We start from the raw sequence: 14,456 nt of genomic DNA on the forward strand, positions 1-14,456 counted from the left end.
TCACATACACCTTTCCAAATAATCGTCAACGTGTTTGCGCAACATCCATTGAGTCCAACAGCAAAACAGGTTAGTTTAGCAAGCCGACAATTTTTGCATTCGAAATTTACGTTTGAAAGGGAAGGGAAGTTTTACGGGAAGGAAGGAGGCAGTGAGGAGAGTTGGAGGTTTGCCACTGAGGTGGGTGGGAGGAGGACATGACTGACTTGAGAAAAACCAGTGGCGAGTCAGGACGCGTCCTTGGTGGTTAGACGAAGTATATCGAGGTGAAAACTCCCGAGTTGATTTCTCCCTAAAAAAAAATTAAAAAAAGAGAGAAAGAAAGAAAGAAAAAAAGACGAACTGAAGAGTAACTTGAGTATTTTAGTCTTCGCCGGTCAACGTGGGATTGTCGGTTTGTCAGTCTCGAGTCGTCTTGATCACTGGACAGTCTCCCAATGTGCGTAAAGGGGATTTTTTTCCTGTGTGGACTCGCAGCTTCAGGTGAGAGACTCTCTTTACACGTAGCCATTTAACATCATAATAAATTAGGAATTAATACAAATTCCACATTGTTTTGAACGATAATCAACATGTGTTTATGTGTTAAATACGTCTTGGGACCGTTAATAGCACTTCCAAACTGAAAGACAATACTAAAATTGTGAAACCCCCGTAGGGACTTGAACCTGCGTCTTGGAGCGGTCGTCATGCGTCATAACCTGGCGCAGTGGCGTGGGTTGGGATCACTAAATAGCCTTAAGGGAGGAATCAAGGGTGGAAATAGAATGCCTTGGCAGTAATTGCCAATCAGCCAATTGTCACAGCTCCATTTTGTTTTGCCTCACTCATTTCCTCCCTTTTACGGGAATGTACATTGAATGGTACCGTTTGACGCACACGGTCTCAGGATATCCAGGATATGCCCATTGACATCACAACAATTTACACCATGCATGTACACAATGAAAACATAATAAGATGCTTCCGCTCACATGTCACTGATTGAACCCAATAACTGTCAAAGAAATAGTAGCATTAATATGAATCCTTCCAAAGTATCATGTGCCACCGTTGAAGGCGCATAGGACGTAAGAACCCTGGATAAGGATGCAAGCGCTGAACAAATTTGAGCATGTCGATCGGAAAAAAGGTGTGTTTAACCGATCACAATGCCACGGCATTGTGTCATTGCAATCACATCCTTCAGTTTTGGTATCTTGGCAAACAGTGGAAGTCATGCTCAAACAAGCACACTGAAGTTTGTTTTTGTGAAGCGTTGACCTCAGGGCATAGAATCGCAACTACGTATGAAAAAAATAGGTATTTTTTTTACATATGGGTCACATTACCAACAATTTGGCAGATAAGCTTGTTCATATAAGTGAACTCTCAATTCCTGAACTTTTTCCTCCCCATTTTGAGGCTCTGTTTGGGAACTAAAGACATTTTTCCCATTAAAATGAATGAAAACGGGAGTAATTCATTCCAGCCCTAGAGCCAATACGCTTTTGCAGATGCCGGGCAAGGAGCACCAGCGAGAGCTTAGCGGCCACCGTCGCAACCGCGACACTTCCCAGAGCTTCCTGATAAACAGCATCAACAACACTTCTCGTTTAATGGAAGCTGAGGGCTAACACACAGAAAACCAAAACAAATCACTAATCAGACATCTGAAATACTTGACACTATGTGAAAGGAAGCACAAATAATTCCACGTGGATCCCAGGACTGTTCTGGTACTGAAGCAATAGTTGTCTGAAAATCTTGAATTTGGCTGTTCATGAATTGATGTTCCACTGTACGTAGTTTTTGGAGTGGAATTCTTGTCCTTGGAGTGGTACATTTTGGACCCTTGCTGCTTTCATAGCATGTGCAGGTTGAACACAATGTTCTAGGCGTACAGTGAAAAAGACAACCGTTTCCAAGGATTGTTGCCCGTAATACTTGTACAATGCAATACCTTATTTTGTAAATACTTCAGTGAGAATCAGCTGATATAGCCGTCCCTTTAACATATATACACTTATACAAGATTAAACTTTGTTGATTAACAGTCATAGCAATAATTACAAACGCTTTAGTAATTGCAGGCAGTAGCCTTAAAGTGGAAGTCAACGCAAACATATTTTTTTCAAGAATATGTTCTATGCAAGCCCACTAGTTGAAACAGGGCATTCTCATACATATTGCGTTTGTGGAATAAGTGTTAATCCACTCGTTTTTAGCCATCTCTGGGGGCGGCCATTTTGTCTTCTGTCAACTGAAAATGACATCGCAACTGCTCACAACGACCAGTCACGGCTCAGATTCAGAAAACAGGTCAGCCGTGATTGGTCGTTGTGAGCAGTTGTGATGTCATTTTCAATTGACAGAAGACAAAATGGCCGCCCCCCAGAAATGGCTAAAAACAAGTGCATTTTGCTGCTTAATTTATATTCCACAAACGCAAAATTAATCAGAATGCCGTGTTTCAACTAGGGGGCCTGCTGGGAACATATTTTTGAAAAAAATATGTTTGGGTTGACTTCCACTTTAAAAATACTTTCAGTCAGAAAGTCAAGTTAAAAAAAATGTCACATGCAGATGGCAAGAATTCGCACGTACTTGTATGTCTATGCGGCATATTTTACTAGATTGAGTGTCCTCTCTGTCTTGAACAAAAACAAACAGCATTCCATTTTTTTTGTTTTTTTTTGCGGGGGGCAGGGGGTACTTTATTACTTTCCCCGATCATGATCATTTTCACAAGAAGTCTTATGTGAAGCCTACAGTGTTGACATGCGCCAACCTGTCCTGACTTTCTGGTTTCACACACACGCACACACACACACACATGAGGACACACACACTAGAGAGAAAGAGAGAACAGATGGCTGTTGTTGACTGCGGCATTCCGGCGCTTCCATTGGTTGTTTAGGCTTCAGCTTCATTCTGTTGGCAGTTGTACCGCGTTGTTTATACTATTTGTCTGCATGTAACAATATTACGGTGTATCTAATCTAACCACAACAGTGGATCAGTCTAACAAAGCTTTGCTTTGATTATTGACATGCTGAGCTGTGTTGACACACCTTGGAAGGATGTCTGGCTTTGGAGTTCTGCTCGAGTGTAAGATCACAATAATGGCCAGCGCAGAGGACTAAGCACACATCTGTGGAAGCAAGGTGCTCTTTGTGAAGTGTTAAAAACAAAAGGCTATGTTCGCCTCAAACGGGGATTCGGAATATTGAACGAGGTTCTTGTTACTTTGGTTGAGTCAAGGTTCAAATAGCGGGTCCGCCATTGAACACCACATCTGTGTCAGTCTGCTTCTTGACTTTTCAAAAGCAGTGTACAGTTTTGGTCCAGCAAAACGCAGGTTTTCAGGAATTTTACCTCGCGAAGCAGCAGGTCATGACAGCGATGTTATCTGACAAAATCATCCTGCCAAGCTGGTTTGAGTGTAGATGGTCATACAAAAAAAGACCTTGGAAATCAGAGTCTTTACAGGAGTGCCTGAGCCTGGTTTAGATGTGCTAAAAGTGAAAATGTCAAACTTGTAAATAAAATATATGAATAAAAATGTGACAAAAGAGAGCAAGTGGGGAGGTAAGAGACAATCGTCCAATGACGCAATAAAAATGTGACAAAAGAGAGCAAGTGGGGAGGTAAGAGACAATCGTCCAATGACGCAAATTTCGAATAAATAGATACTATTGTAAGTGATAACACAGTTGCGTTATTAATAGAGGTGCACCGAATAACCGATTAATCAACACCTAATCGATCACCAAATTAATTAATAATTGTTTTTCAAATTGATTAATCGTTCAGAAACCTTAGTTAATTTGAAATTGTCCAAATCCTTGGAATTTCAGGCTCTCAACGGTAAATATCCTCCAATTTCTGTAGTCCTTCATGAAAGCAGACTTAATATATTTGTGTTGAATCAACACATTTGCTTTTACTGTCCTTTGGAAAACAATAATCAACATTCTTGCCAATTTTCTTTTCAATTGATTAAATTAATGAATTTAGTTTGTGCTTTTTCAGCAATGTCAATTTGAAAGTAATGCCCTGCTTTTTAATAAAGAGTGGAAGTAAAAACTTTACTTTATCTTTTAACCCAGTCTACATTTAATCGACAAATTAATCGATTATTAAAACAATCGTTAGTTGCGTCCCAAGTTGTTAATATTAGTTCAGATTGTTTATTGTTGCAAATGTTTATCAGGAAAGCATGCAATAATGCTAACCGTCGGGGTGAATGCGGCCCTTGCTCAAAAATGACTCGGACTTCCTAAAGTGACTTCCTGTGCCAAAAAAAGGAGATTGTTTTCCCCAGACTACTTGTTAACAGATGAACTATTAAGTTATAGTGAACGCATAACCTCATTAGCTGCTGTATACATGGCACACTTAATGTGCCATAGTTGATTTGATCTGATTTTTGTGTTTTCTTGCTGGGTGCATGGCAAAGGTCAGCTGTAACCTGAAGAGATTTAGGGTTAGTGTTTATCTGCAGAGCTGATAACGGTAGATTCACTCTATTCCACCGCTAACCACCATAAGGACACCTAACCTTATAGGCCTAGTCTAGTTTCAGAGTTTATGGACGGGAATCTGAAAGTGTTACAAAGGTTGCATATATTCACTATATCTAGTTGAGGCGTGTAGGCTCTGTGTTCGGATCGAAGTGTTTGTCATACCGGAAAGTTGTTGAGTCAGCTACGAGGTGACAATAGAGGCGGTTTGATGGATTAAAATTCTTTTCTGCATTCACACACCTTATAGATTCTTATAGATTCTCAGGAATTTTGTTTCTTCAAGAAATCATGTACTGTATACCTAACTTTGAGAGAAAGTGGCGGTGCACCTTGGACTGGTTGCCGGCGATTTGCAACAATTTTATTATGTACTAGTAGTATATTGTGTATTTTGTATTTAATTGTTTGTAATTATAATTTCAGGTTCAAGGTAATAATGACCAGTCAAAGATTGGATGGGCGAAAGAGTTATTTGAACACATAAAAGTGATTGTTCAATGGTCAGTAATAGTCTATAAATGGAAATGTGTGCTCGTGAGATGATACGTGCCAATATTTATTCATGATCTATGAATAACTCCACAATCTCCAATATCTTTATTTTTCCTATTTGTCGTATCCTCTCTAGCCTTTACTGCTTTCAGTTGTGGTCTACGTTGTTCTGTTTTGGGATGTTCAGTGCCCCTCCTGACAAAACCCGAGCACTGTAAACTACTATGTCTTGTCATTCGCCCTTTAGTCATAACAATAACATTTGCCTCTCTTGCCCTGGAAGTTTGGCAAAATATAGCAGTTATTAACTCCAATGTATACACGTAACGTAGAGTCCATTTCACCAGTCTCTGTCCTCCTGGTCTGCACATACATTGTTACCTGAAACTGTTTTTCTAGCTTTGAATCCTGACCATGAAAGACATGCCTTGTTTTCAAAAAGGCAAAAAAAAAAAGTCTGTGAAGCCCTTCTCAAACAAGAGAAGAGTCTCTTTGTAATACACTGAGCTATTCATGTTTTGTCCATGTCCTAAGTGTTTCCTCCACAACTGAAGTAACAGAGACTCAGGTTTCCTTTGCTGCTCCCTTTGTTTCTGAGCCACGATGAAGAGAGGAAAGGTACAAAACACCCTGGAATAAAATCGTACGGTACTTGATTTGTCCGGCTTTGGAGTCACATCCTAATACCTGATTGAGACGTCAGATGTTGCAGCTCTTCTGTTAAATGCGTTAACACCTGTTGATGACCGCCCGGGATGAAATCATAAACCCAACAATGACCACGGGTCCAGTCTCCCTTACTGTCATTTGACTGTTGACTCTCGATACATACACCACATTAGGTAAATAGTCAGCAAAATCTGGTAAGTTTCAGTACAGGGCAAGTTATAAAAGCTTTATTAAAAATGCTTATAATGTGGCGGCGGTCGTGTCCAACTACATCACATTATACTGAGAGGTATTCTCTTTAGCTCTTTTTGCTACGCGAGAGGTACAAGTAGAAATAACTCTCAGTATATAGTTCTTTTTTCAATCTTAAAAAATATAGTTAACTCACTCGCTGCCATTGACGAGTATACTTCAATACGTCAATTACATTTTTCAACGGGGATGGGAGGCGGAGCATGTGCTCGTCTATAAATTTCAAAACTTGGAAACAACTTTACTGATGCACAGCGACCAGTAGATGGCAGCAATGTCCCATTTTAGACACGAGAGCCGCACAGTTTGTGAGTCCACTGGGAGAAACAGCTCAATTTTGTAAAACTTGCCTCTGTCGTACTGCTGATTATAAAAGAACGGAAAAAGTCAGAATGATACTTTTTCCTGGTGAAAGGAGAGAGTCTATTCTTTCATTTGGTGCGTTCAGTGTATGAATAATCATTGAACAAAATACCCTGTATTTGCCTGTTTTTGGGAAAAGTAAATCTTTCTGTGTTTGGAATATTCATCTTGGTCCTATGGAAACATGTTGGTGGGGATTGCAGGTGAATTAACACCACTAGTTATTGTATAACAGATTTTGAGTCTAAGACGGTAGGCCGGACATAACTTACTCATATAATGGATATTGTATATTATTCCTGTTTTAGCTGGCGCAAAGCCCAGTGGCATCTACACTGGACATACACAGTGGCGTAAAACTGAGCAAACAGCATCTGTGGCAGGAGTTATGCACTTTGAGGCATTTGACATTAGAGAAATATACTGTATTATATCAGCAGGAGAAAACACAACCTCATATTTTTCACTTTCTTTGTAAGGCTTTTATACAATCACGGGACGCCTGCCAAGCTAAGCAAACTGAATCTCCTCAAAGTGGCCTTGACTTACTTTGCACCGAATGAAGGTCTTTGCTTCCTTTACGTTCTGACTGGCCAGTTGACCACTGCGTTCTCCACTCTGGACGTGTGACACAATAATGACAAGTAGAATAAAATGGTTTCAACAAGTTTGCCGTTTACATCTCGGCCAGAATTCAAATAGCAACATTGGCGGAATGGCCAAAATGTAAACATACCCCAAAAATTGGCTCTCCACACTGCACCTCTGTATGGCAAAGAGCTTCATTGGAAATGTTTCTCTTTCCTGCTCTCTCACACTAAAAGATGGGTGTGGTAGACATTAGCCAAGCAGGATGTTTAAATTAAACAAGGAACAATTTAGAGCAGACAGAGAGATATGGTGGGGTGGAAGAATGGCCCGACAAAGACCTGAACAAATAACTCTTCCGAACAAGCTCCAATACATACTTCATCGCCCCATTCTCGTCCACAGTTGAGCTCTTGTTCTAATTTAAACTCTTTTTCCTTCTCTTCCAGTGCAATCAAACCTTAAAAATTTCATAGCCTCACAGCAATTGAATTAACGTTCAATAATTAAAGAAAAAAAAAAAAAAACAACTCTCAGAATCCACCAAAGCAATTCATTGTAGGAATGAGTGTAGTAAGAGGCGCTCTGCTATTTGATCTTCATTGAAAATTAACCTCAATTCGTAATCCACTCGGCTATACTTGAAAGCGTAGATTAGCGACGCTTGTTTAAATTCAAATACCGATCGGTTAAGGGAGATATGTGTAATGCGGTGTTATAGCTTTGAAGATGCAAAGAGAAGTATGATGACTCAATTGAGCTTTTAAATAATTTGACTGGAGGAGGAATTGCGCCATTGCTCATCCCAATGGTGACTGCTTATTCCCCTCCTGGAAAGTAGACAACACAATTAAGCAATAGTAAAAATAAGTGTAGCAATACGTTTATTCATCGTAAATAATCCCCAAATTTGGGAATTGTACTGATAAAAGTTGCTTGTATTCGTGTGTTGCCATGGCTACCCTTTTGTGACAATACCCTTGTAGGTTCTTGTGCATATAGTGTTCACTGAATTGAGTCCCGTCAATAGCAATTCAAATACAGTCATCTGAAACTCTCGCCACATTTGATCGCACCGGCACGTTTGCATTTTTATTTTACACAGATGTGATGGATATGTGCCAACATTCGCCTTATCTCTCACGTGTCATCAGGCCCATTTAAAACACAATACAGTGAAATAAGGACGTCCGATCCCGGTGATGAGAGAGATGCCTATTTAATGGCGTACGGGGGGCGTCTGGGTGCCTTGCTCTCTCATCCCGGCCCACAGGAAGCATTCTCCAGCCTGATAAGAAAGAGAACGTGCTGCCTAAGCTCCCAAGCCCCTCCTGACATTTTCCCAGCTATCTGCTGCCTTGAAGGAACAATATGACTCAGAATGGCCCTTCTGAACTCTTTTACATCTGGAGCAACATGATTTAGCAAACATATCTTCTCAGGCTATTCAGAGATTCAACTCTGTCTGTTCTACCTATGTTTGCATTGATTTTCTCTTGGATTCCTCCAACATTCCAAAAACATGAATGCTACGCTGATTGAAAAGTTGGAATGTTCCCTAAAGGTGAATATGATTGTGAATGTGTCCTGTGATTGAATGGCAGCCAGTCTCTGCCTCTCGCCTAAAGTCAGATTTGATAGGCTTTAGCTCACCCGTTAGCATGAACTTAGCAATATAAAATGGACAGATAGATGGATGTCATCCACAATAGCCATGGCTGCAATCTGTTGTATGACCTTTGGATTATGAGCTATAGTTTATTATTATTGCTAATTGAAATAACAAGTGCTTCAAACTATGAACTGGCAACGCTGTCTTGACCAAGCTTCAGTCTGGAAGGCCATTTGCTTGAGGACTGAGGCTTTGCGGATTTAAGAACCACAACCCAATGACGAAACTGAACTGCTTTGGGGTTCGCCTTGGGGCTCGCCATAACTACATTTTTTATAGTGCTTGTTAGGGCCACGGGAGAGCTTGAACCTACACTGTAAAAACTGTTGGGTTAAAAATAACACAATTTGGGGTCAAAAACGGACCGATCCACTAATCGGGTCAATTTGACCCATCTTGCGTCGTTTTATACAAAACAGCCCAATTTCTTGGGTTGTTTTGGACAAAACTACCAATATAATCACCCAGTAGTGGATCGGTCCATTTTTTAGAGTATACCTAAAATGACAACATAATTGGAAATTCCTGGATTGGTCTCTCACAGGGTACATATAGAGACAGACAGCCATTCACACTCAAATTCCCACGGTCACTGAGCGCTAGCTGAATCCACGCAGCCTACATGGAATGGAGTGACGCATTACATCGGCAGTGAGTAAAGAAAAATCTGTTTGGCTATTAACGCCAGTGATTGGAGTTTGCACAAATCCATGGCAATGAAAACAAATGCAACACTCTGAGATTTGCAAAACAACAAATCCTGAATGCGGATTTGTAAAAATTTTAATTTAAAAATCTATTTCACTCCAGCCCTGTAGGTGGAGATGATGCTCATTCCAAATTTGTTGTAAATTCTGTCACGAGTGACGCTCATTTTTATCATATTGAATAACCCCTTCCTCTTTTAAAGCAAATTCAGACAATACATTGTTTGAATCAAGTTCTCTGACTAAAAAAGGCTTTGAAAACGATTGATGCTTACACTAATTTAAATTTCTTTATGTAAACCATTTTGTCCCTAACATGATACAGCATAGCCTTTTTCTACCTTTATTTTTATTTACTTTATCATTATCATTTTTCCTACTTCATCTAGCTTGCTACTCTTTATTGTTCACATTTTTCTTGAATGACTGTTCCATTTGTATCGGTTACTATAGGCTACATGACCTTTATATTTCCTAAATGTTCCTCTTATGTTGTTGACAATCATGGACAGTATCCTTTGCAATAAAGAAGAAAAAAAAAACTTCCTGGATCCGCTATCCACTTGATGGTTTCCTCTGTGGACAATGCCAAAACACAACCTGAAAAAATATATTCGTGGAAAGTTTTTTTTTTTTTTTTTTTTTTTTTTTTTGTAATCCTGCACACAAACCTGGAAGTTGCACACATAAATCTGTGAAAGGTTTCCTCCTCTTTGCACTTGGGAGCAATAATAACAGTGACTATAGGATAACATGTGCATTCAGCTTATTTTGTTATTTTGGTTTTATTTTGGTAAACTTGTTTTGTTAGGGGCTCCTGCTGGCATGTTGAGTGAGGATGTTGTGCAATCTTGCTGTCTGCCTTTGAAAAACACAAATATAGCTGTTGATATTATTAAGGTGTTCGCATGCTCTCTAAAAATACCTCAGATTTGGACTCCATAGAATGCATATTGCATGCAAATGAAAGTCCACAGCTCCCCCACAATGCATTCATTCATCAGTTCAGCTTCTCCAGGAAGGGTGGGTGCAATATATAAAATGAATTACACATATATTATTATTATTTTTTTTTTATTTGTCTCAGAAAGTCATTGTTTCATCTTGCAGCAGCCACAGGGGTCATCGGGTACACCGCAAGCACTTACAAGGCGGAACATTCGTGAAGAGAATGAGTCATGTTGTGTTCATTACATTGTATTTATGAATTCCTGCAATCGGTTTGCTGTACGTATTGACTTTGAGCTGTCTGCCCGGCATTGCCATATGTCTTCTGTTGTAGGCGTGCTGCAGGTCAGCGGGATCCGTATTTATACTTCTGGGGAAGTGGAGGCGGTCAACGGGACGGACATTCGTCTGAAATGTACATTCCATAGTTCATCTACGATCAACCCCAATGCCATCATCATTTCCTGGAGCTTCAGACCCCTTAAACCGGGCCGAGAAGAATCAGTAAGTTTCGATCTATGCCTCAATAAGTACAAGGGAGCATCCATCCCCTTGGTCTATTGAGGTATGCTCAGTTATCAGGTTGGACCCTGTGTTTGTGTGTATTGTGGGAAAACAGTAGAATTATCTTTTTCTATAGCAGCCTTATTCTCATTTTAGCTTCCAGCAAGCATACAGGCGAAAAGGTGAGATGTATTGTTTTGATGGTATTTTTTTTCAAGAATATGTTCTATATAAGCCCACTAGTTGAAACAAGGCATTCTGACAAATGCATTTGTGGAATAAGAGTTAATCCACTCGTTTTTATCCATCTCTGGGGGCGGCCATTTTGTCACTTCTGTCGACTGAAAATGACATCACAAATGCTCAGGGCTCAGGTCACGAACAATCGCGGCTGACCTGTTTTCTGAAGCTGAGCTATGATTGGTCGTGATCTGAGCCCTGAGCAGTTGTGATGTCATTTTCAGTTGACAGAAGTGACAAAATGGCAGCCCCCTGAGATGGCTAAAAAGGGGTGCATTTTGCTGCTTAACCCATATTCCACAAACGCAATATTATTGCCGTGTTTCAACTAGTGGGCCTGTGGGGAAAATATTCTTCAAAAAAAAAGTGTTTGGGTTGATTTCCGCTTTCACTGATTTTCATGAAATGTTGTGGAAGGGTGACAGACGCAAAGAAGGAACCCATCAAATGTTGTTGCAAATGCAGATAAGAATTGAAAATACTATTTTCTCATCTCACAATTTAAGTCGCAGTCGTTTTCCTTATCCCAGAATAAATTCAGAATCCTGGCCGGAAAAAAAAAAAAAAATATATATATATATATATATATATATATATATATATATATATATATATATATATATATATATATATATATATATATATATATGCTGATGCTTAGGTGGATAAACAAATACAATTATGACAATTATTATGGTGGAATTGCTTTTCCCCTTGTAGGTGTTTCACTACCAGCAGAAGCCATACCCTCCTCAGGAGGGCATTTTTAGGAATCGCATCATCTGGGCTGGTGACATCATGGGCCAGGACGCCTCCATCATAATTCGTGAAGTGAAGTTCACCTACAATGGCACTTACACGTGCCAGGTCAAGAACCCGCCCGATGTGCACGGCTCAGTTGGAGAGATTCGACTACGTGTCGTCACTACAGGTTAGAGGGTTTATTTTCACACACGTTATGTGAAGAATTCACACTGCAATTTTAATTCCAAAATGAAAAGTTGGTAAAAAGACGTAAAGGAGGCCCAAGGAAGCAAATGCAAATGCACATAAAAACATAGAAAAGATTATGGACTGGGCTAAATGGCACCCACTTGCAACAGTGAATGTAATGTAATCTATCAATCTACCTTTTCACTGTTGACGTCTTTTGTGTTTTCTTCTCCAGCGTCTTTCTCCGAGCTTCTGCTGCTGGCGTTTGCCATCGGTGGAGGGATCGCTGTGGTGGTTCTCCTCCTCATCATCATCGTGTCTTGCAGGAGTTGCAAGAGGAAGAGGCAGAGGCGGGAAGGGGAAGTGGAAGCTCCTCGCAAAGACAGAAAAGATCCCACCGTATGGTAAGGCCAGGAGAAAAGGAGAGGGGTGATAGAGAGAGAGAAGAATCATAGACTTCCTCTCTCGCTCTCCATCTGACTGTGGGGGATCGGGCTTCTTGGGGTCTTTGACTCTTTCCCGCTGGACATTAAACTTCTTCCTTCCTCTCCAACCACAATCTTTGGATCCATTTGAAGGGTAGGTTCCAGTAAGGAGGAGACAATGAGAAAGGGCGCTTACTGTATGTAAAATTTGCAGACACAGAGCATTTGTCACTCAGAGCTTTTTTTAATATCACAATGTGCCTTTCACGTGCAGTGTTTTTTTTTTTTTTTTTTTCAATTCACTAAGTTTTTTTCTCGTTCCCTTAAATGGACTTGAATAACAATTTTCTGTTTAGACAATATGTTTTGATGATGTGGCATTCGAACAATGGGGCATTCCCAATGTTTACTTGCCGGCTAGTACATTTCAAATGGCAGTGCAGTACAAGTAAGATGTTTGGTGCAATCTTATGAAGACAAGCAAAAGGAACCATGAATTTCATTTTATGGCTCTTGCAACATTATTTAAAGTGCTTTAATTTTGGAGCTCTTTTCAAATGAGAAAAGCAATGATACTGACTGACAGTTTGAGTCAGCGCTAACCCTTCCAACATCACCATTTGCTGTTGTAAATGTTTGGAACAGCAGCTCATTTTATGAAAAATGTCTTCTCTTGCTTGGGCTCCACTTTGCAGTCTTGGGTTTTCAGATCTCCCTGTGAAATTCATTTCGGTGAAGGCATTCTTGCCTCTTGAGAAAAAGTGGCTTTAAATACAGGTGGTGGTTCATATGGTCCGAAGTACATTTTATCCATTATGATAGACACATTCTTGATACCCTGTGTGACCTATAACCCTTTGTCCCTGCTGCTGTTTGTATCATCTGCTTGTCTACGTCCTTTCCTCTTTGTCTGTGATGTCTTCTGCACATGCATGTCCATGAACCATCCATGAACGTGCATGCATGTATTTCTGTGTGTGTGTGTGTGTGTGTGTGTGTGTGTTATGTTGCTCTCGTCTCCCCCACGGCGCACGTCTTCCCATGTCCTAGCCACCCAATGAGGTCCATCCACCTGTACCTATCACAGACGTCCATAGAGATTGACAGTTCAGACGGAATGATCTCGGATGCCAGCACTAAAGATCCCAGCTCCGACTCAGGCGGCCCGAGCTCAGATGACGACGATGACGACGACGATGACGAAGATGACTATTCAGACTAAAGAGGTGGGAACAGACAGAGGGATGCCCATTTGCTACCAGTAGAATTACATTGCGTCCAAGCGGCGAGTCGACGAAGGGTGCGCTGCTGCTCTCGAAACCATGCACACTGTCATTATGAATTGAAGGAAAAGCCGGCGGCTGTCCTGTTTGAGGTTGAGAGTCCTTGAAAGGGGATCAAAATAGTTGGTTTTTGCCTCCTTTAGAAATATTCATACGACCGAACAAAGGCTGAGTTAAATCTGCTGACACAGCAGCTGACTGTCGTTTTCAAAATCCATTTTATATTCCACTGGCTGGGTTTGCACTGATACATTCGATTACTTGAATTAAAAAGAAAAAAAACTTTGTTAAAATATGTATATATATCGTATTTTACAGACTATAAGCCACACGTTTATATAAGCCACACCCGCTCTGTTTAAAAAAAAATGACTAAAAACAAAGAACAAAAAAAATATATATATAAGCCGCACCTTTGCATAAGCCGCACCTATCATTGTTGAAAAATGTGATATATATATATATATATTTGTGTATATATATATGTATATATATATATATATATATATATATATATATATATATATATATATATATATATATATATATATATATATATATATATGTGTATATATATGTGTATATATATATATATATATATATATATATATATATGTGTATATATATGTGTATATGTGTATGAATGTACGTATGTACGTTCCTGTCTTGACTGAGGGAGTTCACAGTTTTGATCTGAAAAACCTTTGAATGCAAACTGTCCCGGTGACCTTCTCTCCATACATCACATCCACTAACATGACTGTAAAGAAATGCATTTTTTATTTGTTATTTTGTACTGATGATGTCATACTGAGCAAAATGCCTCAATGTCTCTAGGTTTTGAGTTAATGCCTAAAGTATTTCATTCCTTT

The 14,456-nt window shown here is 39.8% G+C and overlaps 1 protein-coding gene across 1 annotated transcript; it reads left to right on the forward strand.

Moving 5' to 3' along the window:
- The first annotated feature begins 166 nt into the window (after positions 1-166).
- On the forward strand, positions 167-14,061 carry LOC147144579 (myelin protein zero-like protein 2). Its single transcript, XM_086036838.1, has 5 exons — positions 167-483; positions 10,534-10,703; positions 11,664-11,874; positions 12,112-12,280; positions 13,352-14,061. Exons 1-5 carry the CDS (start codon positions 438-440, stop codon positions 13,521-13,523), a joined length of 768 nt encoding a protein of 255 aa, XP_085892964.1. The 5' UTR covers positions 167-437; the 3' UTR covers positions 13,524-14,061.
- The last annotated feature ends 395 nt before the right edge of the window (positions 14,062-14,456 follow it).

This window comes from Filicampus tigris, chromosome 7, assembly GCF_054856515.1.
Source record: "Filicampus tigris isolate MCC_2025a chromosome 7, RoL_Ftig_1.0, whole genome shotgun sequence".
Lineage (NCBI taxonomy): Eukaryota > Metazoa > Chordata > Actinopteri > Syngnathiformes > Syngnathidae > Filicampus > Filicampus tigris.

Coding starts and splice junctions, on each gene's coding strand:
- LOC147144579 (XM_086036838.1), top strand. CDS start 438: ATGTGCGTAAAGGGGATTTTTTTCCTGTGTGGACTCGCAGCTTCAG. Junction 484..10,533: donor GTGTGGACTCGCAGCTTCAG/GTGAGAGACTCT, acceptor CTTCTGTTGTAG/GCGTGCTGCAGGTCAGCGGG. Junction 12,281..13,351: donor AGAAAAGATCCCACCGTATG/GTAAGGCCAGGA, acceptor CCCATGTCCTAG/CCACCCAATGAGGTCCATCC.